Source organism: Meles meles, chromosome 6 (assembly GCF_922984935.1).
Source record: "Meles meles chromosome 6, mMelMel3.1 paternal haplotype, whole genome shotgun sequence".
Classification (NCBI taxonomy): Eukaryota; Metazoa; Chordata; class Mammalia; order Carnivora; family Mustelidae; genus Meles; species Meles meles.
The window spans coordinates 121,287,415-121,313,776 of NC_060071.1; the positions used below are offsets into that span (position 1 = coordinate 121,287,415).

A 26,362-nucleotide genomic window follows, 5' to 3' on the forward strand; every position below is an offset into this window, starting at 1 on the left:
CTCCTCAGATCAGCTCCAGTGAATAGAAGACATTAAACATTAAAAACATTAATATTTAACATTAACAATCAACACACAAAAGCCACTCAGAGTGTTGCAACAGTCATCACTTTACGGGAAGAGTTTAAACACAAGGACACGGAGAGAGGTGTGCAGTGTCCTCCATCCCTGGCAATGTAGCCTTGCCTCTGAACGTGGAACAGGAAGAAGGCCTAATTCAAGGAAAATAAGGGAAATGATTTCATTGTTTTCAAAGAACTGTATCTGTCAACAGGAGCAGATTCTTCTAAGAAAGCCTTTTAGATGGAAGGTGGATGGAAACTAAGAACAAATCAGGGAGTGCTTTCTCTTGGGACTCCTCCGTAAGCAAGGAGGTGTTAAGATTGTTCAGTTAGGGAACCAAGTTCTTAGCTTAGTTTAATATTACTGAACATTCACACATTCACTCATTCTTCATTCATTTAGCACATTCTAGTGACACTTTTGTGCCCTGCATTATGATGGCCGGAGCCACAGGAGACTAGAAGATAGGTAAAGTCCTTGACCTTGAGAACTAATGAATGCATCTGGAAGTTACTAGTCAAAAATGGGCTCTATTTAAGGGTGTAAGATGCTGAAAGAGAAATGTTGGCCACTGCCCCTGGTTCCTACCTGAGAGCTCCTAAGACTCATGTAAATTTCCAAGTGACAAAAGCACTAGGAGCATCTTTTGTTCTAATGAGGTGACTCTGTGTGGACTCCTGGATGAGGGCTAGTCACCAGAGAGACCAAGCCATGGTTAGAAACTTGGAATTTCCTGCCTACCTGTGGGCTCCTGGATGAGGGCTAGTCACCAGAGAGACCACGCCATGGTTAGAAACTTGGAATTTCCCGGGGCGCCTGGGTGGCTCAGTGGGTTAGGCCGCTGCCTTCGGCTCGGGTCATGATCTCAGGGTCCTGGGATCGAGTCCCGCATCGGGCTCTCTCCTCAACGGGAGGCCTGCTTCCCTCTCTCTCCCTCTCTGCCTGCCTCTCTGCCTACTTGTGATCTCTTTCTTTCAAGTAAATAAATAAAATCTTTAAAAAAAAAGAAAAAAGAAAAGAAACTTGGAATTTCCCGCCTACCTGTGGGCTCTTGGATGAGAGCTAGTCACCAGAGAGACCAAGCCATGGTTAGAAACTTGGAATTTCCCGCCTACCTGTGGGCTCTTGGATGAGGGCTAGTCACCAGAGAGACCAAGCCATGGTTAGAAACTTGGAATTTCCCTGTCCACCAAAGAAGGGAAATTGGCTAGAAATAGTATGTGATCATACCCTATGTGAGGAAGCCCCCTTAAAATCCCAATAGTGCAGGGAATGGAGAGCTTCTAGGTTGGCAAACATAGCCACACTGGAAGGGTGATACACCCCAACTCCATAGGGACAGAAGCTCCTGTGTTTAAGACCCTTCCAGACTTTGCCCTAGATATCTCTTCATCTGGCTGTTCATCTGTATCCTTTATCATATCCTTTAATAAACTGGTAAAACTAAGTAAGCATTTCCCTGAGTTCTGCGAGATGCTCTCACAAATTAATTGAACCCAAGGAAGGTGGGGGGGGTGGTCATTGAAACCTCTGATCTATAGCTGGTTGGTCAGAAGCCCAGGAGATAACTTGGGCTTTTGGCTGGCTTGTGATGTTGGCGGCTGGAGTGGGGGTGGGGAGAGGGTGGTTTACAGTGCAGGGAGGCAGTCTTATGGGACTGAGCCTGTGAGATCTGATGCTCTCTCTCCGGGTGAGTAATGTCAGAACTGAGTTGAATTGTAGGACATCTAGCTGGTGTTGCAGAGAATTGTGTGGTGAGGGGGAAAAAACCTCCATACATTTGATGACCAGAAATGTCAGAATGAAAGCATTTTGTATGAGGAGTCAAGAAGATACAGGCGCAAGAGAAACACAGGAGGAGAGAACTGGGTTTTCCCCTACAACAGGTGGAAAACTGAGTTTTTCTAATACAAAGCATCAGAGAAAAAATATATATATTCTGTTTGTCATTTGACCTTTAAATACAGCATATCATATACCTATGTACATATATGTACACACATATTTTATATAATATATATTTGAGAGCCTTGGAGTCTGAAGTTCAGAGTCAGTCTTGACTCTATACTTGGGCGACCACTATTTGTTTGACTCTCAGTATTTTCAACTGTAAAACAAGGATCATAATAGTGACATCATAATTGTGAGGGTTAAATGAGATGACTCATGTGCGAGCTTTGTGTAAACAGTACAAGACTTTGCAAACATTTGTCACAGAGAAATTATCAAAGGTGAATGTACGAGGGCTTTCAAGCAGTGTTTATCAAACTGTGTGCATCAAATCATTAATGGCCCGGGATGGCGACAGGCATGTCTCAAGAAGACAGTTGTGTGGTGTGTAGGGGAGGCAAAACTTTACCGCTGCCCTTTTAGGATGAAAGCTTTTAGGGTTTCTGGCTGGGGCTGAGAGTTAAACTGACATAGATTAAGAACGAAGCATATGGCATTTTATAGGTACACAGCAGTCCTTGTAGGAAAACATGGATCAAAAAAGCACTTAGAGCTGAATGCTTACATATTAAGTTGGACAAAGGGTGGCAAATAGTGAAAAAGGGGCTTAAGCCGAGGCAGTTAATGGTGAAGTGACCAGGAAGGCTTGTGTATTGATTTCCTTTGTCCTCCACTCCCTGTCTCTGGTGATAAGAATGTTCCTTGCCTCCTGGTACGGGGACATCTTTCATTTGTGAGTTTCATCTTTTGCTTTCAGGAAGAAAAAGGAAGGTCAGAGAGATCTTGTATCTGCTGTTTCTCAAGTGCTTTTAACTTAAGAAAGAAAGAAAGAAAGAAACAAACAAACAAACAAATAACAACAACCACCCTTATGCCAAAGGGGCATATTTTGGCCTGCCACCTTTAAGGTCAAATGCATTTGGGAACTAGAGGATGATACCAAGTAAAACAGTTTTAGGCCTGTAAGTGTGTGGAGGCTCTCAAAGAGAGTAATTTCAATTTACACCTCATCAGCCTTTCAAAGGCTGAGCCATTCAGCAACACATCATCTAGGAAATCACTGGGCAACTTTCTAAGAGCAGCGTGGAGATTCCCATCACAAGCATCAAAGGGCCAGCCCACTCCTTGCCAGGGTGCTAGAGTGGATTCCGGCATCATAAGGGGGCCAGGGCGCTGTAGCAGATACTTTCAGGATTCCTTCCAACACACCTATTGCCGGCAAGGTGGTAGTAGGTGGCAAGTCACAAAAGGGACGAGAAGGGGTCTGATTCTTAGGTGGCTGCACCTTTGCTTGGAAACAGAAGAAAAGTTTCTTCTGTTTCCAAGCAAAGGTGCTGCCACACCTCTGGCAAGAAAGACCGCTCCTTCTTTCCTATGCAGAGAAGTTCATCAAGCCAATAACTTTCCTGCTATACCTCTTTTAGTTTTTATTCTCCCTTCCGACCCCTCAGCGCCCTCCAAACTTTCCGGAGGGAGAGCAGGGTGTGGGAATGGCGAAGCGGGAGGGGCGGAGGACGCAGGCCCCGCGCGCTCAGGTATTAGGCCGGGCGGCCCCGCCCTACCCTGCCCCGCCCCGCCCCTCTGCGCACACCTCCGGGGGGGCGGGGCGGACTTGTTGGGGCCGGAGGCGGGGTCTCAGGGCGCGGCAGCGCGAGGTGGCAGGGGGCCCCGGCTCCCGCGGGAGGCCACGGCTGAGTGCCGGCTGCCTGCAGGAGGTAACTGGCCTCGCCGCGCGGCGTGGGGCGGGGGCGCCCGGGGAGCCGCGCGTGGATAACCCGCGCAGGGCCGCCGGGCGGCAGGTTTCCGGCGGGGAGGGTACCGCGGGCTCAGGTGCGCGGTGGGGCCGCTCCCGGGCGCGCAGCGTGGCGCGGGCCCGGCGCCGCCGCTGCTGTCGCGGGCTGCCGGGTCGGGCTCCGGGAGAGCGCGGGGGCGGTGCGAGAGCGGCCCCAGCCCCAGCGGAGGAGCCCCTCGCACCCCGCCCGCAGCCTCAGGGGGCGTACAGTTCTGTTTGGGTTTTCATCTCCGTTAACTCTTTAGACTTGTCGCCTGGGGTTGGGGGGGGGCGGGGACCGTTCCCGGGTCTCCTCAGCAACGCCTGCTCTCAGGAGCCCTGGGGGAGGTTTGGGGCCCTTCCGCGGCGGCGATCACCGTGGGCGGGGCGAGGGGGGCAGTGACTCGGGGAGGGGGCCGAGACGGGGTCCCCGCCCTGCCGCGGTCTGCTCTGCGGGAGCCCCCGGACCGCGGGGAAGGGAGACCCTAGCTAGCTCCGGCGGGGCCGGCCGTGCGCCCCTCTCTCTGCCCGGCCCGGGTGGGCTCTGGGCAAAGAGGGAACAAGGGAAGCGAACTTCTTTCCCTGGAGAGTCGGATAAGAACAGAGTTCGCTGAGTATCTTTTATCTGTGATGTTTCCGCAACTTTTAGAAGCAGAGAAGGGGTGTTCAAATGTCACTTCCCTATGGTTTTTGCAAAACACGAATTACACACCGTCTTGATTTTAGATTTGGCATCTGTCTCTTCCAGTTTTTGTTTTCCTTCTTCTTTGCTGTCGCTTCCTTTAAATAAAAGGAAAACGGTAGGCTGATTTGTGGGGTATATTGCACCCAGATAGATGCCAAGCCAAAAACATTGATTCCTTTAGAATATTTAAAATATAGCATCTGAAAGGATTTCTGTGGTTTTTAGGATACTGTTCTGATTCTCACTCCAGGTAGGCATATAGTGGAAAATTTTTTTTTCCTTTTCTCTGATTAATACTGTAAAAAGTAGCCTGGAAGATATTGAGAGTTAACAACACCCCCCTATTTACCCATTTAATATTTTGATATGTAACTTTATTGTGGCTAAAAGCTGCTTTTTCTGGAAGGAAATGTTTATATTGCTTGCCCTCAAGAGCTGGGATTGGAGGAGATTTACCTTTTATATCTTGTGTTTTGTAGTTTTTGTCAATGACTGTGAGTTAACCTCCACGAATTTGAGGAAAAGTTTCTTTAAACGCTTCAAGAAAAATATTTCAAAAGTAGCTCTTGTATTTTATTGGCTCCACTTGAATTATCATTGTATTCATGAATAAAGGTAACAAATTGAGAGATTAATTCAGGTTGAGAGAAAAGGAGTGGGGTTCTTTTAGAACGTCCAGCAGACCTGTTTGGTTGGCAGATGCGTTAGTATTGGGATTTTCTGACGTGAAAATTTGTAAATGTTAGAAGCGTGGTGGATTTGGGGTTGTTAGTGCTGTGGGAGTGGAAGAAATCATTCAAGTAAGTAGAGTGAGAAGAGAAGACCAAGGATGGGAAACACCAATATTTCAGTGATGTATAGAGACAGTTGTGGAAAGGGAGGAGAAGTCAGGAAAGGAGGAGGAAAGTCTACCAGACGTAGTTCATAGGAGCCACTTTCCTGGAGAGGAAAGAGGTTTAATCAGGAGATCTATCTCAGTCAAATGAGTCAGAAGGATCTGGAAAATAGGAGCTGATTAAGTGTGTCTTGGCTTTGGTAGTTAGGATAGGAGGTCATTGATCTCAGCAAACACAATTTGAGCAAAATGATAAGGATGGAAGTCAAATATGAATGAATTTGAAGAGTAAACAGAGAATGGAGAAGCAAAGATAAGGAGAGTAGAGTCCTTATTTTGAGAAACAAAGATTAGAAGGACAAGTGACAGGGTGGTAGAAGGGAGTTTATAGTCCATTTGGAAAGAATATAAGGACAACAGACTAAGACTTTTTTTTTTTTTTTGAAGATTTTATTTATTTATTTGACAGGGATCACAAGTAGGCAGAGAGGCAGGCAGAAAGAGAGAGAGAGGGAAGCAGGCTCCCCTCCAAGCAGAGGGTCTGATGCAGGGCTCAATCTCAGGACCCTGAGACCATGACCTGAGCTGAAGGGAGAGGCTCAACCCACTGAGCCACCCAGGCGCCCCCAGACTAATACTTTTATGTTAAAGTGCATCTCACGGCATTGTTCATGTCTCAGGTTTAAGTAGGAAAAGCTGAGTGCAAGTAGCTGAGCGTATTGATTAGAACTATTATAAGAAAGGTTTTCATCTTCCCCCATTCAAATTACGACCACTGTCGTAGTGGTGTTTTGGTCTGGTGGGTTCAGGTGTTATCAGTGGTAAAAGAACGCTTTCACAAACTGTGTTCAATAGCATTTCATCTGAGTTCCCGTACTGTGATACTCCCATTGTACATTTAAGACATGTGATTCTTACTTGTATATCTCCATGATTCTTCCCAATATTTTATGTAGAAATCAGATATTTTGGTTAAATCAGAATTCATGAGGCATATGTCAGGGCCTTTGCTTCAGTTATTGTTATGCATTCAAGGGAAAACGCTCTTAGGTGAAAATTTCTTTATAATGAGCTTTACTTCAGTCATCATTGAAAGTTTAATTTTTTTGTTGCTGTTCAGATACAGTGTTTTAGGTGTATTTATGTTTGGAATATGAAAACAATAGCTAAAATGGAAGAGGCCCAAAATCCAGTGTTGCCAAGGGTATAGAGCACTTGGAACTCTTGTACTCTGCTGGTAGAAGTGTAAATTGGTAAATCATTCTGGAAAAATGTATCAACTACTGCAGATCATGTACATAAACTATGTTCAAGCTATACCTGACAAAATTCTAGAAAATGCAAACTAGTTGAAAGCAACAGAAAACTGTTTAGTGGTTACTTGAGGATGAGGCAAGGGAAAGTAAGGAGGGATGTATTGGAAAGAGGTGTGAGAAAACTTTTGGGGTTGGTGGGTTATTCATTTTCTTGATTGTGAAGATGCTTTTACAAATGTATACATATGTTTGACTCATGAAATTATATTTGACAGAGATCACAAGTAGGCAGAGAGGCAGGCAGAGAGAGAGAGAGAGGAGGACACAGGCTCCCTACTGAGCAGAGAGCCGGATGTAGGGCTCGATCCCAGGACCCCGGGATCCTGACCTGAGCCGAAGGCAGAGGCTTTAACCCACTGAGCCACCCAGGCTCCCCTTAAGTGTTCATTTTCTTCCCTTCCTCAACATTTGAGGCATTTGTACAATATTTGTAGTTATCTGAATTGTTTCTTTTCAACAGTCTGGTGGGTGAGAATTGGTACTCTATTAGAGGTTTAATTTACATTTCCCAAACCTTCCATAATTCCTCTTCCATTAGGTGTCTGTCTTTTGCCCATTTTTTTTAACTTTTATAATTTGATTTCTAGAAGTTGTATTTATTTATTTGTGGTACTAATTCTTATCAGTTATGCATGTGGCAAATATCCTTTCCCCAGTAAGTGGCTTGTCTTTTACTTTATGTGGTGTTTTTTCTGTTTGTTTACTTTATGTGGTTTTTGGTGGATGCATTCTATAGTGTAGTTGAATGTGTCAGCCTTTTCCTTTACAGTTTGTGATTTTGGCATCTTGTTTGACACATCTGTCTCTTCCTTGAGGTTGTAAAGATATAGTCTGATATTTTCTTCTGAAAGCTTTAAAATACTGCCTTTCATATTTATGTCTTTAATCCATGTGGCATTGATTTTTGTGTGGTGTGAGGTGGGGATCCAGTTTCATTTTTTTTTCCATTATGGGTAATCAGTTTTTCCCAGAATCATTTACTGAATATTCTGGTTTTCCTCCCAGTAATCTATAGGCATCATATGTCAAGTTTCTATATATGTGTGCATACGTTTCTTTGTTTGGCCTTTTTGTGTATCCTTGCCTGCAATCTTATTTACTTTATTTGTGTAAAGAGACAGGATACCTAAAAGAATGAGTCATCTACTCATAGTTCTTTTAAAACTAGACTCCCCTTCAAATTATTTTTTTTCTAACGTAGACTTTTCTTTGGAATATATTTTTAATCTTAAATATCTACTGTAATCCACTGAGGTCACAAGTAATACTGAAGCTACTTTATTTTTTTATCATTTATTTAATTTTTTTAGAGAGAGAAATGGGGTAGGGACGGAGGAGAGAGAGAAAGCGTGAGCGAGCGAGAGAGAAAGAAAGTTTTATGCAGGCTCCACTCCCAGCATGGCGCCCCACATGGGGCTTGATCTCACAACCCTGAGATCATGGCGTAAGCTGAAATTGAGGGTTGTATACTTAACTGACTGAGCCACCCAGATGCCCTGTAACTGAAGCTACTTTAATGTAGACTGTATCAGGCTGTCTTTGGTTTTTGTAAATCCTGTCCTAACTCACTGGAGTTCATTTTAACTTGAGAAGTAAATATAGAATTTTCATTTTGGGAATATAGTTAAGATACTTAGGAAAACCTTCACACTGCAAATAGCTAAGAATACTTTATTTAAAATTTTTAAAAAGGTACTTAGGAATTAATATGCCAAAATATAAAAGAAAGCTGAAAATCTGAGAGTAAAGGAGCCCTTAAGTCTTATTTGCTTTGAGAGCGTTTGCTAAACTGGGGGTACTTAATTAGATTTGATTAAGAACTTGGTGAATTTGCAGGAGGCATAGAAGTCAGCCCCGGGCTTATTCAAGGCAAGCTAACAAAAGACTCTCTGCCTTTAATTCTGAGATTCCCAAAGGTGTGTGGTGTCAAGGACTAAAACTCACCCTACCTCTTTCAAAGATCTGTAAGGAGAGTTGCCTTGATGCCAAGTAAAATGGGGGAAGAAAACCTGTCCTCAGGAAATTGTAATAACCAGTGCATGGTCATTGGTAGGGCCTGGTTCACATCACCTTGGTGGTCCAAAACATTTCATGGTGTAATTTTTTTAATATCTTATTTTTCTTTATATATAATTCACATACCATAAAATTCGCCCTTTTGAGGTGACAGTTCAGTGGTTTTTTATGTGTTCACAAAGCTGTGCAACTATCATCACTAGTTCTAGAACATTTTTCTTTAGCCCGGAAAGAAACCTTGTACACATTAACAGTCACTCCTCATTTCCTCCTCTCCCCCTCTCCCCCCAACCCCTGGCAGTCACTGATGTACTTTCAGTTTCTATGGCTTTGCTTATTCTGGGCATTTCATATTAATGAAATGATACAATATGTGGTCTCTCGTGTCTTGCCTTTTTCACTTAGCACAATGGTTTTAAGGTCTATCCATGTTGTAACACAAATCAGTATTTCATTTCTTTTAATGGCGGAATAAGATTCCCTTCTGTGGATGTAACACATTTTATTTTTCTGTATGTAAGGTGATGGACATTGGGTCATATCCACTTTTTGGCTATTATGAATAATGCTGCCATGAACATTTGTGTACAAGTTTTTGTGTGGATATATATTTTTCATTCTCGTAGTATAAAAGACCTAGGGAGTGAATTCTTGGGTCATATGGTAATTCTGTTTTTAAGTTTTTGAGGAACTGGTGAACCATTTTCCAGAGCAGCTGCACTATTTTTCATTCTCACCAACAATCAGTGAGGGTTCCAGTTTCTCCATATCTTTGCCAACACTTGTTTTTGTCTATCTTTTTGATTATAGCCATCCTAAGTGTATGTGGATTGGTATCTCATTGTGGTTTTCATTTGCATTTCCCTAATAACTGATGGTGTTAAGCATCTTTTCATGTGTTTGTTGGGTATTTATCTGTTTCTGGAGAAATATCTATTCATATCCTTTGCCCATTTTTCAACTAGGGTCTATGTCGAGGTATGAATTTAAAATGATTTGGTAAGGGGCACTTGTTTAGCTGAGTCAGTTAAGCATCTGACTCTTTTTTTTTTTTTTAAAGATTTTATTTATTTATTTGACAGAGAGAAATCACAAGAGAGGCAGGCAGAGAGAGAGGAAGGGAAGCAGGCTCTCCACTGAGCGGAGAGCCCGATGTGGGACTCGATCCCAGGACCTTGAGACCATGACCTGAGCTGAAGGCAGCAGCTTAACCCACTGAGCCACCCAGGCGCCCAAGCATCTGACTCTTGATTTCAGCTCAATTCTTGATATCAGGGTTGTGAGTTCAAGCCCAACGTTGGGCTCCATGCTGTGCATGGAACCTGCTAAAATAAAATGAAATAATATGGTAAACAAATGCAGATATTCTCTGAGAGTATATTTTCATCTTTGGCTTAAAGAAGTTCTACAAGTAAAATTTCAAGGTCACTGAATAATTTGTCAAAGATAATCAAATGCACAGGAAATAAGAAAACCTGAATAAGAATTAGCAGATACAACAGATAGACATAAACTTACAAAATCTTACATATTGGAATTGCCAATCATAGATTATTAAAATAACCATGATGGGGGGATACCTGGGTGGTTCAGTTGGTTGAGCATCTAACTCTTGCTTTCAGCTCAGCTCATGATCTCAGTGTTGTGAGCGCCCTGCTCAGCAGGGAGTCTGCTTGAGATTCTCTCTCCCTCTCCCTCTGCCCTTCCTCCCCCGACTCAAATAATTAAATAAAGCTTAAAAATTTAAATAACTATGATGGGCATTGGTTATATTTAAGAAAATAAAAGCCAAGTTCTTTTTTTTTTCTAGCTGCTTTTGAGATTTCCTCTTTATCACTGGTTTTCACCCATGTTATTATGTGTCTTGGCATGGTTTTTTCATACTTCCTATGCTTGGTGTTTGTTGAGGTTCTTAGATCTGTGGTTGGTAGTTTCAAATCTGAAGAACGTTGGTATTATGTCTTCAAATATTTTTTTCTGCCTCCCCCATCTCCTTCATGGACTTCAGTTATGTGTATATTAGGCTGTTGGAAATTGTCCCATGGGCACAGATGCTCTTTGGTCTTTATTCTTTGTTCTTTGTTTCATTTTGGGTAATTTCCTTAACTGTATCTTCAAGTTCATTAAACTTTGGCAATATCTGATCTGCTTTTAATCCCATCCAGTGTATTTTCTATCTCAGATATTGTAATTTTCATCTTTAGAAGTTGGGTCTTTTTTCTATCTTTCATGTCACTACTTTTTGAACATATAGAACCAGTCATATGGTTTTAATATCCTTAAATGTCCATGTCATTTCTAGGTGGGACCCAGATGTGATTGATTTTTCTTTTCTTTTTTTTTTTTTTTTTTTTTTTTGCATGTTTGGCAATTTTTTGTTAGATGCCAGAATTGTACTTTGTGTGCTGGATATTATTTAGATTTTTATTATTATTATTATTATTTTTTTTTTGGTTTGGAACATAGTTTTTTGAAAATGGTTTGGTCCTTTTGAGTCTTGCTTTTTAAATTTGTTAGATGGAAAGCAGACTAGTGCTTAGGGCTCTTTATTTCTCACTAAGGAAGCCAGACCCTTCTGAGTATTCTACCCAATATCCTGTGAATTATGTGGTTTCCCAGTTTGGTTGGCGGGGACAGCCAATATTCATGGGTGTTGGTATGGTTTTTGTAATCTTTTCTGGTAGTCTTTGCCCAGACTTGTAATTTGCTTGCACTCATGCTCTGATCAGTACTCTGCTGGGTACTGGAGTAGGACCTTCTACTGACATTGTAGTTCTCCATACACTTCTCTGCCCTCTAGGAGTTGTCCATGCAAACTCTGTCTTCCTTATTCTTATCCACATAAACTTGTTTCCTTTGCTACATTCCTCCCCCATAGTCCCCAGTTCATTATCTTAAGGTCATTGACCTTTTCCCCAGAAGCAGTAATCGTTTTTAAGCAGTCCTTCCACAGCCCTCTCAAGTAATTGCAGGCTGACTGGGGTCAGAAATGTGGTTTGATGAATTTATTAAGAGTTTTTATATGAGCTGGTTGTTCTGCTTTGTTCCCTTATCTATCAGCTACATAGCTGATTTCCTATTACATTCCCAGCATCATATAGAGTGCTGAGTGTGAAGTAGAAAGTAAGTATAATACCGTTTCTGAAAAGTTTATATTCTAGACGGGAAGAGAGAACAAGTGTTACAAATGTCAAGAAAAATATGTTTTTTTTTTTAAGTTCACTAGATGTTTACAAATGAGAGAAATTAATATAGTCTGAGTGGTCAAGGAATGCATTCTTTAAACTAGGGCTGAGAAGGGATTTTGAAAATATTTATTTTAGAAAGGGAGAGAGAGAAAGCTGGGGCAGGAGCAAAGGACAAGCCGACTCCACTCTGAGTGCAGGGGGCTCGATCTCACGACCTTGAGATCATGACCTGAGCCAAAATCGAGTTGGATGCTCCACCAACTGAGCCACCCAAGCGCCCTGAAAATGTATAAATTTTTAAAACAAATTTGTTACAAGATGATAATAGAAGAAAAGATGCTGTTTATAAAAGGCATATACTTAACAAGGAAAGTTCTGCACTTATGTGAAAAAAACTGTAAAAACTCCCAAAGAGGGGCACCTGGGTGGCTCAGTGGGTTAAAGCCTCTGCCTTCAGCTCGGGTCATGATCCCGGGATCCTGGAATCAAGCCCCACATCGGGCCCTCTGCTCGGCGGGGAGCCTGCTTCCCCCTCTCTCTCTGCCTGCCTCTCTGCCTACTTATGATCTCTGTCTGTCAAATAAATAAATAAAATCTTTAAAAAAAAAAAAAAAACTCCCAAAGATAGAAATGCAGATTTGAGGGGCACCTGGGTGGCTCAGTGGGTTAAAGCCTCTGCCTTCGGCTCAGGTCATGATCTCAGGGTCCTGGGATCGAGCCCAGCGTCGGGCTTCCTGCTTGTCAGGGAGCCTGCTTCCTCCTCTCTCTCTGCCTGCCTCTCTGCCTACTTGTGATCTTTGTCTGTCAAATAAATAAATAAAATCTTTAAAAAAAAATGCAGATTTGAAAAAATGTTCTGGGTAGGCATACACAACATCTTAAGGTCAGGTTTTTCTAAAATCATTTATAAATGTAAAAGAATCCTAATGAAAATACCATTAGGTTTTTTTCTCCTGGGGCTAGACAGATTATGAAGTTTATTTGCAAGAACAGGTAAGCAGGATAGATAGGAAAACATTGAAATTGAAAAGCACTAGGGATGGGAGGCTAGCCCTCCTACATATGAAATCATGTTATTATAAGCCATTATAATTTTAAAATGTGGTACAGGAAAAGACAGACCAAATGCAGAGAATAGAAAAATACGGAAATAAGCCCAATTTTATGTAGAAATTTAGTCTGTAATAAAGACAGCATTCTAAACTTATTGACGAAAATATGGAATTTTAAGTAAATGGTGATGTTTTGATACCAGAATAGCCAATTGGGAAAGGAAGGATTGGCTCTACTTCTCATACTGCATACCAGGCTGTTAGTATAGAAGGTAGTAACATCATGCTAAGTATTAGAAGTAACCATGAGTGAAATCTTTTATGAACTATGTATGGGGAAAACTTTCTTGTGACTCCAAATCCAGAAGAAAAAAGGGAAAACACAGATAAATAAAACTACATATGTGTGTATCCAAACACTCATATGTTTCTATTTATCTGTGTGTATATATATTTATATTATAAATATATATACATTTATATATACACACACACTCTCTTCCTTTCTCAGCAGAGAATACCATAACAAGGCAATGATACACTGGAGGAATGTTTGCCACTTAATATTGTGGATAATGTGTTAATCTCTCAAATATATAAAAATCCTCTAAAACTGAGGCAGAAAATGACCAAAATAGCTTTATAGAAAGATTAGCAAGAGATAATGAACAGGGAATTCATAGAAACAAATACAGATTAGGCATTTATGAAAAGGTACCCACCCTCACACTGAAAGGGATGCAAATTAAAACGTGAGATAGGGTGCCTGGGTGGCTCAGTGGGTTAAGCCTCTGCCTTCCATTCAGGTCATGATCCCAGGGTCCTGGGACTGAGCTCTCTGCTTAGCAGGGAGCCTGCTTCCTCCTCTCTCTCTCTGCCTGCCTCTCTGTCTACTTGTGATCTCTGTCTGTCAAATAAATAAAACCTTAAAAAAAAAACAACAACACAACATGAGATACCATTTCTTTCCCATCAGATGGGCAAAAGTCCAGCATTTTGACAAATAATTTGTTGGTGATCGTGTCTGGAAGCAGAGCTCGGATATTACACTGAGAAGATGCAGCTTATGTCCTGCTAAAGGGGGAGGTGTAAGTCACCTCTGGGGGTTGGTGGGTAGCTCCCTCATCATCTGAGTTCCCACTTTGGGGAAGTGGAAACCCCCCAGGGTTGATTTGATTAAAGGCACCATTTCAGTACAGCCACACAAAAGAAGTAAAGTCAGAAGATTTGTTACTAACAGATCCCAGAAACAGAACTGGGGACACAGAGATGAATTAAGATTCGCTATGAAGGGGCGCCTGGGTGGTTCAGCGGGTTAAAGCCTCTGCCTTCAGCTCAGGTCATGATCCCGGGGTGCTGGGATCGAGCCCCGCATCGGGCTCTCTGCTTAGCTGGGAGCCTGCTTCCTTCTCTCTCTCTGCCTGCCTCTCTGCCTACTTGTAATCTCTATCTGTCAAATAAATAAATCTTAAAAAAAAAAAAAAAAGATTCGCTATGAATTGATAACTCTTTAGTCTGGGTGATAGGGGTTTTCTTATACCATTTTATCATCTTTTGTAAATTTGAAATTTCCCATGAAAAATGTATGGAGTATAAGTATGCATAAATGAAGGGAGTGCATTTGGAATTAAGTCAATGAGGCCAGAGTGGGCAATTGGATGTGAAGTTCTTCATCAATTTTATGTTCCTGAGTAATTTATAACAGACTCCTGGGGCACCCGACTGGCTTAGTTGGTATAGCACGTGACTCTTGATCTTGGGGTTGTAAATTCAAGCCCCATGTTGGGTGTAGAGATTACTTAAAAATAAAAAGTAAAAAAAAAAAGTAAAATAAAACCGACTCCCTTTATTTCCAGTTTATGTTATTTGTGGTTTAAGTAGCTGGTATCTGAGTGTGTGTGGATGTGTGTAATACAGTGTTTAAGATGTATTTTTCTCTTTGTGTAATTCTAAATGTTAAACCAACTTAAAAAGTATGAAGTTGTTTATTGGCCCCATTATGGGACCTTTGGATTTCCAAAAGAATTGATGTGGAGGAAGTGAAATTTTTCTCACCCTTTTTATGAGTGCCATATTTTCTTGGAGATTTTGCTTGCGCATTGATTTGGATATACCTGGCAAAAAGGAAAATTGAGGGTGGAATTTTTTTTCAATTAATTATTTTTAATTAACATATAATGTATTATTTGCCTAAGGGGTACAGGTCTGTGAATTGTCAGGCTTACACACTTCCCAGCACTCACCCTCCCCAATGTCCATAACCCCACCACCTTCTCCCTACCCGCCTCCCCCCGCCAACCCACAGTTTGTTTTGTGAGATTAAGAGTCTCTTGTGGTTTGTCTCTCTCCCGATCCTATCTTGTTTCATTTTTTCCTTCCCTACCCCCCAAGCCCCCCACTCTGCCTCTCAAATTCCTCATATCAGGGAGATCATATGATAATTGTCTTTCTCTGATTGACTTATTCTGCTCAGCATAATAGAGGGTGGAATTTTTCTTTCTCTCTCTTTTTTTTTTAAGATTTTATTTATTTATTTGATAGAGATCACAAGTAGGCAGAGAGGCAGGCAGAGAGAGAGAGAGAGGGGGAAGCAGGCTCCCCGCTGAGCAGAGAACCCGATGTGGGGCTCGGTCCCATGACCCTGGGATCATGACCTGAGGGGCAGGCAGAGGCTTTAACCCACTGAGCCACCCAGGTGCCCCAATTTTTCTTCTTCTTTTTTTCCCCAGATTTAACATTGAGAGCGTTCAGTTAGTGATTTTTGAGTATGTCATTTTAATAACTTATAAGGAGCCTGGCTCATACAAAATTACATATAAGATGAAAAATCTCTCTTCCTCTAAACATTTTTACTTTGTATTCCTCATTCATCTTAGAAAGACAGATAATATGATTTATTTAGTGATACCTAATGGCATTAAGCATAATCATGTTAACTTGTTTTCTATTCTACCAACAGATTAATACTAAAATTGGAAGTTTATCAATTGCTGAATATTGGAAATTGGATGTAATGGCAACAGAATTTATAAAGAGTTGCTGTAGAGGATGTTTCTATGGTGGAACAGAAAAGCATAATTGTGAGTTCGTCTTCTTTTGACTTCAACAAACATGTATTTAGTGTCTTTTTTATTTGTGGCATTTTGTAGTATAAAGATAAGTGAGACATATTTCCTAACTTCGTGGGGGAGACAGAAACATAAATATGAGGCATACTAGGTAAGTATTAAAGTACTCTGAAGTATGGAGGGAGAGAGATAAATTCAACATTAACCCTGGAGACACCCTGGGACATCACCACTGAGAGGATGGCATTTGGTATGGGAGTCTAGAGAGGATTTCGGCAGCTGGGTCGGAAGAAGGAAGTAAGAAAAGGTAAAAATTGGACCTGGGTGTGAGAGGTGGATGAAATTGTACAGGCAAAGGCAGGGAGACATGTTGTTGGGTGTGTTTGGGGACAGTATACTCTGGCAAATGCTTTCATTTGAATAGAGACAATTTCTAGTTTATGAACAGTGCATTAAAAAAAACTGCCTTTCACAAATGAAAGACTACTGGAGAGGAGACCCATTATTTCATCAAGACCCCATATTTATAAAGGACTCCTGGAGAGTTCCCTTTCAATTGCATGGTCTCCTCCTCTCTTCAGAGTTGTGAAGGGAACTTTATTTTTCTCTGCCTTTCTCTTGTATTCCTTCATCTAGAGTATAGCTTCCTAGTATATTTGAGTATGAAGGCTTCTTTTTGCATTAAAACATTTCATAATTCCTACACAGTAGTAGTTGTACTTTCATTTCTGAAGTCAACAGACAATACTAATTGTACATAAAGATGAACTCTGTGTGTCCTTTACCTCCCCCTCTGAAGTCATCAGCCTTTGAGACAGGGGCAAAATGGGTCACAGAAACTAGAACAGGGAGAGTTGCCATTATATTAGGGTAAAAATAGATTTTATTTTGTGATTGGGTGAAGGTTTTTGTAGACGTGGAGACTTTTAGCTTCTTTTCAGAATTCTTTTATATATTTAAGACTGATGTTAACCACCAGTACTGACGACAAGAATTGCTTTGTTGACAGTATTTTACTTAAAAGCATCATGGAATTAACTACAAAATAAACTTGTTTTCCATCTGAGAACTCTTTTGTGGGAATGAGTTTCTTTAAAAACTGCTTTTACTATTATGATAAGTTGATATACTTTAGAAATAGTATATTAATTTCTCAAATATTGCCTGGACAGAATTAATGTAGATTCCAGAAGTGCTTGATAGGAAAACTACGTAGAGGTTTCTGTATTAGCAGTTTGTTCTAAAATGATGAAGTAAGTACCAAAGTATGCTAACTTTAGATTATTAGAGATAACTCTACATTCGTATTTGTGATTTTTCTTTTTTCTTTTCTTTTTTCTTCTTTTACACGCAGTTTCCAGAGAGAGAGACTTTCAAGCAGCAGTCTCAGAGACTCGGGATACCCCTGTCTCTGCCCCTCCATTGACTGCTGTTTCAGTAAAGCCTCAGGTTGGCTGTACTGAGGATTACTTGCTTTCCAAATTACCATCTGATGGCAAAGATGTACCATTTGTGGTGCCCAGGTTTAAGCTCTCATATGTTCAGCCCAGGGTACCAGGAACTCTGTCACATCTGGAGGAACTCGAAGGTAAAAAAAATGGCATGCAGGATTTAAAAATCAACACATAGCATTTAAATGCTGTTGTTTCTGTGATTTTGCTCTTTTATAACTTCAGAGTTTTAAATTTTTTTTATGTATAACTTTTTTTTGTTGTTTTGCTTTGCTCTTTCTGCAGAGGAACTTAATTTATAATATTTTTGAAAGGTCCCATTATGAAATCTGATCACAACCAATGCCCATTTGTGTGTAGATGTGGACTTTTAAAAAAAATTTTAAGATCAGTTAACATATAGTGTATTGTTAGTTAAAGAGTTTAGTGATTCGTCAGTTGCATTTAACACCCAGTGCTCATTCCATCACATGCCCTCCTTAATGCCCATCATCCAATTACCCCATTCCCCCACCCACTTCCCCTCCAGCAACCCTCAGTTTGTTTCCTATGATTAAGTGTCTCTTATGGTTTGTCTCTCTCTCTGGTTTCATCTTTGTTTTTTCCTTCCCTTCCCCTGTGTTCATCTGTTCTGTTTCTTAAATTCCACAGATGAATGAAATCATAGGATATTTGTCTTTCTCTGACTGACTTATTTTGCTTAGCATAATACTCTCTAGTTCTATCCACGTCCTTGCAAATGGTAAGATTTCTTTTTTTTTTTTTTTGAATGACTGAGTAATATTCCATTGTATATGCAACTTCTCAGTTTAAATAGCCACTTGAGTGAGATAGATTCATTGGGTAGATTTTGGCTGATGTTAGAGGCCAGTGGAATAATGATGATAAGAAGAAACAACATGAAATTCTTGTATTTTAAAAATAATTTGTTTTAGTCCATTGAAACACTGTCACAATGTTTTCCCCCATCAAAATTTTTTTGTGAAAAATTTCAAACATACAAAGAAGTTGAAAGACTGTAACAGTGAATATCCATATATCCACCACATAGACTTGATCATTAATATTTTACCATACTTTATCACATATCTCTCTATCCATTCCTATATGTTATTAATCCTTTATGAGTTGGAGGGGGTTAGAGAATACATTTCATAATAAATTGAAGACGCTGATACATTTCCTTCTGAATACTTAAGCATATATATATTTTATCAGAGTTCAGTATCTGTTTATAATTTTCTTCTTTTGACATAAACCTTATACAAAATGAACTGCCTCGGTTTTGAGTTTGTTTTTGTTGAGTTTGGACAAATGCATGTAACATTGTAATCCAAACTCCTATCAAAATCCAAAATATTTTTCCAAATATGATTTTCTGCCCCATCCTTTCTTCTCATTCTGGGACTCCAATTAGACATATGTTGGACCTTTTTATATTGTTTTATGGGCCTCTGAGACCTCTTTTGCTTGTTGTTCAGCATTTCCCCTACCCTTAAGTTTGGATAGTATTGATTTTCAAGTTCACTGTCTCTTTCCTCTGTCATACAGCTGTTAAGCCCATCCAGTGAATTTTTTTTTAGACATTGTGTTTCTCAGTTGTTGAATTTACATTTGGTTCTTTCTCATATATTTTGCTTCTTTGCTGTGATTTTGTTTTCTTTTTTTCATTACTGTAAGCCTATTTTCTTCTATGTCTTTGGGCTTTAATATGTTTCTCTGTTAATTCTAATATCGAAGTCATTTAGGTTTGGATTCTATGGTTTTTCTTTTTTTGGGGAATGGGTCACGTTTTCCTGTTTCATTGTGTATGGAGTAATTTTGGATTGTATTCTGGGTTTGGGATGTTGTGTCATGGACACTTTAGAATCTATTACCTTATTCTGAGGCAAGAGGGTTCCCCCCCCCCCGCCCTTTTTTTCTTTCTTTTAACCAGGCAATGAACTTTGTTGGACCATGCTGCAAATTCTGTGTCTTTGATGGCAACTCTTATCTCACCTTGGTTTTTGTATCCTTAGTTGGAGTCTGTCCTGCATATGTGTGGTTCAGGGATCAGCCAGATGTTTGAGCAGACTTTATTCACAGAATTTGGGGCTTTTTCCTTTCCAAGATACCCACCTTACTTTCTAGCAGCTGTGGTTGCTCTGAACTCTACCCTCTGGTTCTTTAGGCCAGAAAGAGTGTGGATTTTCTTTTGGCATTTTACCTGCCCTGTGCAGCACCAACTTTGGCTTGTGCTACAGCAGACAGTCTTTAAAAACAGGTGGCCATTCCCTTTCTTCCAAGAGTCAGTGCTTTCCTGAATATGCCCTGCTTCTGCTCACTCTCCAGTCCCTTCAGGGTTTTTGTTCATTCTGTTTTTGGTCTACAGTGTACTGTTGTTATCTGCAGGAGACTTGGGTTTGGTAGGAGTGATCCATCTTCCTTCCATCTTTACTTTCTTCCTTCCTCCTTCCCCCCTCCCTTCCTTTCTTCAAGGAAAGAGGAACCCCATGCTTGGCCCACCACCTAGTTTTGCATGTCAGCAGTGTCTCTCAAAAGCAGTGTTTACAAGCTCTTGGCCACAGCATACCTGATCATTGCTCTTCCTCTTTCTCTCTGTACTTGTTAACAGGATTGGGATTAAACTATATAAAGAGTTTGGTAATCTGTTTTATTCTTGTCACACATTGTGAACACGTTTTCATGTTCATTGCTTTTTAATGGCCCTGTAGTAAATCTATAGATGTACCATAATTTATTTAATAAATTCTGTATTCTTAAACATTTAGGGTATCTTGTGTATTATTTTCATAATCAGAAAATAAGAAATATCTGCCTGGCTATATGTGGTAGTTCTTTTTTTTTTTTTTTTTTAAGATTTTATTTATTTATTTGACATAGAGAGATCACAAGTAGGCAGAGAGGCAGGCAGAGAGAGAGAGAGAGAGAGAGAGAGAAGCAGGCTCCCTGCCAAGCAGAGAGCCCGATGCAGGACTCGATCCCAGGACCCTGAGATCATGACCTGAGCCGAAGGCAGCGGCTTAACCCACTGAGCCACCCAGGTGCCCTGTGGTAGTTCTTCTTTTGTCTGTTTTATTAGGTCACTGGAAAGCAGATTGCTTTTTGATTTGAAGGAATGAAGAAATGGGTTTACACTTAAATTATAGGCTCAGTGAGTATGTGGTAAAGCCATCTGATTTTGATCATATTGGAGAGAAAGATGACTCTATTAGAGTTGAGAAAGTGTTCTTGGTGTCTAACTCTAGAAGTCAGACATGTGCCTGCTGTATGTGTATGTGCCTGTGAGTGATGGGCTGACAAGGAAATTTTGAGAGTGAGATAGGGCCGACCACTGTCAGTAATGACTGACGTTTTATGTCAAGTATTTGAAATGTGTCTTGTTTCATTGCTGCCGCTTTCTGCTTTGTAACACACAGATTCTATCACTAACATCTTGTCCTGCTTGCTTTGTCACATGTCTGTCTACCTTTCCATTAAAAGAATGCATTTTGAATAAATGTTAAAATTTTAAATAGATCTTTTGAGAGGTGTAAAGTAAATGTTACTCTGTGTTAGCTTTATAGCACTGTGGCTCTGTAGATTGAGAGAAGTTCCTCTTGACCTTTAAAAACGATATCACTGTATACCATTTGAGGGGAAAATTGGAATTCTGTTAAGGAAAAATGAAATCAGAATATTCTTTTTTAGGTGTAGCCTGTAAAGGTAGTGAGTCATCTTGGGTGCTACGACTCGTGACAGTGTATCCTTGTTACCATAAACAGACTTGTGGTAGTGCTTGTGCGCTGAATGACTTAAGGGTTAGTTCCTAAGATGTACAGGCTCCTCACAAAGCTCTCTGGCATCGTAACTCCCTCTTGGCACCCCTCTGCCTATGTATTGCGTTGGATTATACACATAGTTATTTGAACTGGGTAAGTGTAAGATCTCACCTCATAACCCCATATTTTGTTTTTCTTTTCTGAACTCAGTATGAAGCCACCTGTTTTATGGGTTAGCTTAATTCAGAAAGTATTGGTTTATACTGTGGGATCTATTTTAAATAGGATGAAGAGGATGAAAAGATGGCAATGATTTAAATACTTGAAAACTTTATTTTGTGTCTCTATATTATTTCCAATATGATTCTGAACTTTGGAAGGCATTTGATCTACTGGTTTTACCCTTTTTAATTTGGAATATGCACATGTAGAAAAAAGGAACAAAAGGAACAAAGCAGAAATATATAGTTCCGTAATTTATTAAACAAAACACATATATGGCCACCACTCAAGTAAACAAATATGTCTCACCCCAGTACACAGACGCCTCCCTCTTCCCTCTTTTCTGTCACTTTTTTTTTTTTTTTTTTTTTTTACCACTGAAGCACATATCCCTAAATGTCATGGTTTATTTTTTTCTGTGTTCTGACCTTTAGGTAAATGAAATGCCATATTTAGCATAGTCTCCTGTTTATGGGTTCTTTCATTCAACATCATTTTTGCGAGAGTCATTCACATTGTTGTCAGTAGCTTCAGTTGGTTTTAATATCTGTACAATATATTTATTGTATTTATTAAAAAATAGATTCATTTTTACCCCAAATGGCATGGTATACAGTCATGTGTCAGTACAGCATACAAAAGTTGCTTTGAGTAGTAGGTAGAAACTACAGTCATTTTACTGTTGATGGTCATTGTAGGTATAAACTACAGTCCATTTTACTGTTGATGGTCATTGAGTTTTTTCTGATTTTTTGGTTGTGATGGATAATGATGCTTACACACATGCTTGTACGAGTCTCGGGGAGCACACGTGCAGGCTTTCAGTCGTGTACGTGTCCCAGAACAGCACTGTCATGTCACAGGGTATGCATAGCTCAGCCTTCGTCAAGATTGCCACACTGTTTTCTGCGGAGATTGCCTCAGTGTTTAATTCCCACCAGCCAAGCTTGGTAGTTCACGTTGCGCTTCTCTTGTCCACACTTGCTTTTGTCAGGCTTTTTGATTTTAACCATTCCGGTGAGGCTGGAGTGGAATCTCCTTGGAGTTTTCATTTGCATTTGCCTCGTGACCAATGAAATTGAGCACCCGCTCATATTTTTTGGCTATTTGGATAGCCTCTCTTCTGAAGTGCCTGCTCAAGTCCTACAGCCAATTTATACGTGGGCCTGCCTGTCTTTTCCCTACTGATTTGTGGGAATTCCTGATGTATTCTGGCCATGAGCCCTTTGTTGGTTCTGCTTCTTGTACATGTCTTCTCCCACAGTGTGGGTTACCTTTGCACCCTCTTCAATAGTCTAGAAAAATGGAAAATGTTGATTTTAATGTAGTTCAGTGTATTAAAACTTTTTATGATAAATGCTTTGTTCCATTTAGGAAGTTCTTCCCAGCTCTAAGGCTGTGAAAACTGCCTTATACATTTACTTAAGTGTGTAAGTTTTATTGATTTGCGTTTAACATTTAGTTTAGACCCACATCCAATTGAAATTACTGTTTTGTGAATGTTTTAAGTTGGGATGAAGGTTTTTTTTTTAGTATATATCAATATCTAATTGTCTTAGCACCTTTTAGTGATAAGACTGTTCTTTCTGCACCATTTTCCAGTACCACATTGATTGTAAATCTAATGTCCACAAAATAATGTGTGTCTCTTTCTGTTCTGCTCAGTTTTACTTTATTGTGCCAGTGTTCTGTTCTTAATACCCCGTAGCACAGATCTTTTAATCTTGTTTTTCTCCTTAAAGATTTGTTTGGTTATCCTAGGACCTTTGTGTTTCCATATAAATATTTTCTAATCACCTTTTTTGTTGATTGCTAACTTTATCGCATTGTGGTTAGAGAGCATTACTCTGTGATTTCAGTCCTTTCAGAGTTATTGAGAATTGTTCTGTGTCCCTCAGCATGCTGTCAGTTTTTATAAATGTTCTGCATCTTCATCAAAACAATGATTATCTTTTTACTTAATAGGTGTTCTTTGTATAAGTAGAAAAATAAAAGGAAACTCAGATCACAAAATACAGAATTGTTTATGGGGCAAAGAAAAATGCCAAAAATTTACCAGACTGTCTTGAAAGCAGGGCTCATGGCTGATCCCTGGCAGAAGACTCCATGCAGAGCTCAATAAATGTGTACTTATTTTTTTATATTTCAAACACATGTCATTTGGTATTACTTGAGACAAAAATTTTTTCCCTCTGCCTTGGCTGCATTAGCCATTAGCTAATAACTCCAAGAAAAGGGTATTATAAAACTTTAGAAACACTTTCTTTCAGGATCTGCCAGAGCATCTTTTGGAGATCGAAAGGTAGAACTTTCCAGTTCATCCCAGCATGGACCTGGCTATGACATTTACAACCCGTGCTACAGGTATCCGCACATTTCACCTGATTTGAGCCGGCGCCTTCCTCCTCGTTCAGAAGCAGTGAGACTGTATGGATCAGGTATGAAAACTTTTTTGTGTGTTTCTTCTTTGTGTTTCTCTTTAACAACTGTAGAAGTCAAATGAGATCTAAGACCCTAGAAGAGAGGATTCTAATTATCAAAAATAAAAACATAAGAGAAAAGCAGGCTTCAGAAGTGATATGATATACATTATGGCATCTCTGTGGTATTCTATCTAATGTGAAAATTGAAGGATTAATGAATTATGTGTATTGGTAGTTCCAATTCCATTTTATTTGTCCTTTTATGAAAAGTTTCATTTTTTTTTTCCTGTATCATCTATCCATTCAGAAACTCTACAATAGATATTTATTAGCTTTTTTCTTTCTGCTCTATTCAGTGAAAATTATAAATTTACAAACTCATGATGAGATTACAAACATGAACAAAGAAAACAGAAAATGCCTGCATGATCATAGGACTTTCTTAGTTTAATATTTGAGCACTATATCAATTTTAGACTTTCATGTACATATGTGATTCACAAAATTCTGTTTTTCAAGTTTTTAATGGAAATGGCTATCCCAACAACTGAATTCAGGGTGAGGTGCTGAAAACAAGGTAGAAGTACTTATTTAAATATTTATTTCAGCACTGTTTTAGAACACATGGTTAATGTACTGAGTTCCATTCTTTAAGAATCTTCTAGTGTTGGGTGCCAGGGTGGCTCAGTTGTTAAGTGTCTGCTTTTGGTTCAGGTCATGATCCCAGGTCCTGGGATTGAGCCAGGTGTTGGGCTCCCAGCTGGGTGGGGAGCCTGCTTCTCCCTCTCCCTCTGCCTGCCACTCCCCCTGCTTGTGCATGCTCTCTTTCTCTGTCAAATAAATAAAATTTGTAAAAAAAAAAAAAAAAGGAATCTTCTAGTTTAGGAGGGATACTAGAAATGTAAACTAGAAATATAGGAACACATGGAATTCAATTTGTTTTTTAATGTACTAAATGCTCATTATGTTGTTGAATTGCATTTAGCACAGAAGACCTACATTCTCTTAGAGTGTTCCTATGGAATGAAGAATTGTAATGTAAACAAAAAGAATGAGTTTTTCCTGCTCGATATTTGATGTGGTTGTGAAAATATGTTGTTTGATTTGTGTTGGTTTCTGTTTGAACCAAAGTAAAATAATTGAAAAAAAAAAATTAAACTTTAGTAGAAGACTTTATCTGTTCAATAGATTGCATTAATATTCATGATGCACTCCTATAGAGATTTAGTTCATAGTGATTAAGTAAAATTCCAATGTTTTTTCTTCTTTGATAAAAAGAAATTTTTCCATGTTTCTTTATAGTTTGTGATTTAAGGACCAGCAAACTTCCCAGTTCTCCTGGGCTAAGCAAGTCTATGTTTGATCTTACAAGCTCATCTCAGCGGTTCATGCAGGTGAATTATTAATATAAATTGTATAGGATAACTTATTTTCAAGCTAAAAAAATGAGGAATGTGTGAATTACATTAGAAACAACATGTATAGACCTTTTGTAGTTAAATCTGTGGTAATATCTGAAGAATAAATACTTAACATTTCCCATGTGCATTTTTTCACATTTTTCAGCTATTAAAAGGCATTTTTTTTCTTTTTCTTTTTTTAAATGAATCTTACCTTTCTCAGTTGGTAATCACTCAGGTAATCTTGAAGGCATTTGGAATTTAGAAAAGATACGATTAGAAGTGCTTATTGATGGAAACTTCCTTATTGAATCAGCTACCTACTTAGTAAAAATTAGTATTTCTATTGAGATACAGGATTCTAATTACTCATTAATATTAACATAGCATCCTCCTGTTTTTGAAATAGAATAATTTTTTGATGTTTAAAGTTTCTTATAAAAGTATAAGTAAATTGTAATTATTAAAAATTACAAAATAGAGTTAAGCAAAGTAAAAAGACAAATCACCTATATTCCTATAACTGAGAATAAAAGTACATGAAAATACTGTTCTAGATACTTGAGGTTTTTTTTTTCCATGTGAGTGTATATACATGTATTTTATTAAATGGAAGTGTATCCTAAATAATCCTTCGGCTTTGTCAGTAGGGTTAATTTCTCGCAGAATTACTTCTGCAGAGCACCAGCCCTTGAATGTGTATCAGAATAGGTTGGCGAGCTTGTTAAAATTCCGGCAGCCCATCATACCCCCAGAGCTTTTAATTCCATAGCTCTGCCCTGGGGGCTCCAGTTTGTCTTTCCAGCAAGTTCCCCGGTGATGTTGATCTTGCTGGTTCAGAGGGACGACACTTTAATGACTGCTACGTAGCAGGTTTTTAAGTAACAGGGCACTTCCAAATGTATTCTTATTTTTACTGGTACTTTCAAGTAGGAAACAATAAGCAGTAACCTCTTTTTCCTTATTATAAAACCAAACCCCAAACAGCAAAGGCTTTCCCCATATGTGATTAAGTAAGCTATTGAAGATTTTCCTGGTAACATGCACAGAAAGCTTTTTTTCTCTTTACCATCTAAAAGAGGGACATTCTGACCAGTAGTACTGCCAACATGGTTAGCATGCAGTTTGATACCAGGATGGGTGTTAGGGGTTAAGTTTCAG

At 39.5% G+C, this 26,362-nt stretch overlaps 1 protein-coding gene across 1 annotated transcript in view; it reads left to right on the plus strand.

Annotated features, from left to right (window-relative positions):
- The first annotated feature begins 3,647 nt into the window (after positions 1–3,647).
- TC2N (tandem C2 domains, nuclear) overlaps positions 3,648–26,362 on the plus strand; it is a 41,120-nt gene continuing 18,405 nt past the window's right edge. Inside the window, exons 1-5 of the mRNA XM_046007004.1 lie at positions 3,648–3,728; positions 15,836–15,956; positions 17,299–17,532; positions 23,649–23,816; positions 25,104–25,195. Coding sequence (XP_045862960.1) covers positions 15,890–15,956; positions 17,299–17,532; positions 23,649–23,816; positions 25,104–25,195 — 561 coding nt within the window. The 5' untranslated portion in view covers positions 3,648–3,728; positions 15,836–15,889. The remainder of the gene's footprint in view (positions 3,729–15,835; positions 15,957–17,298; positions 17,533–23,648; positions 23,817–25,103; positions 25,196–26,362) is intronic.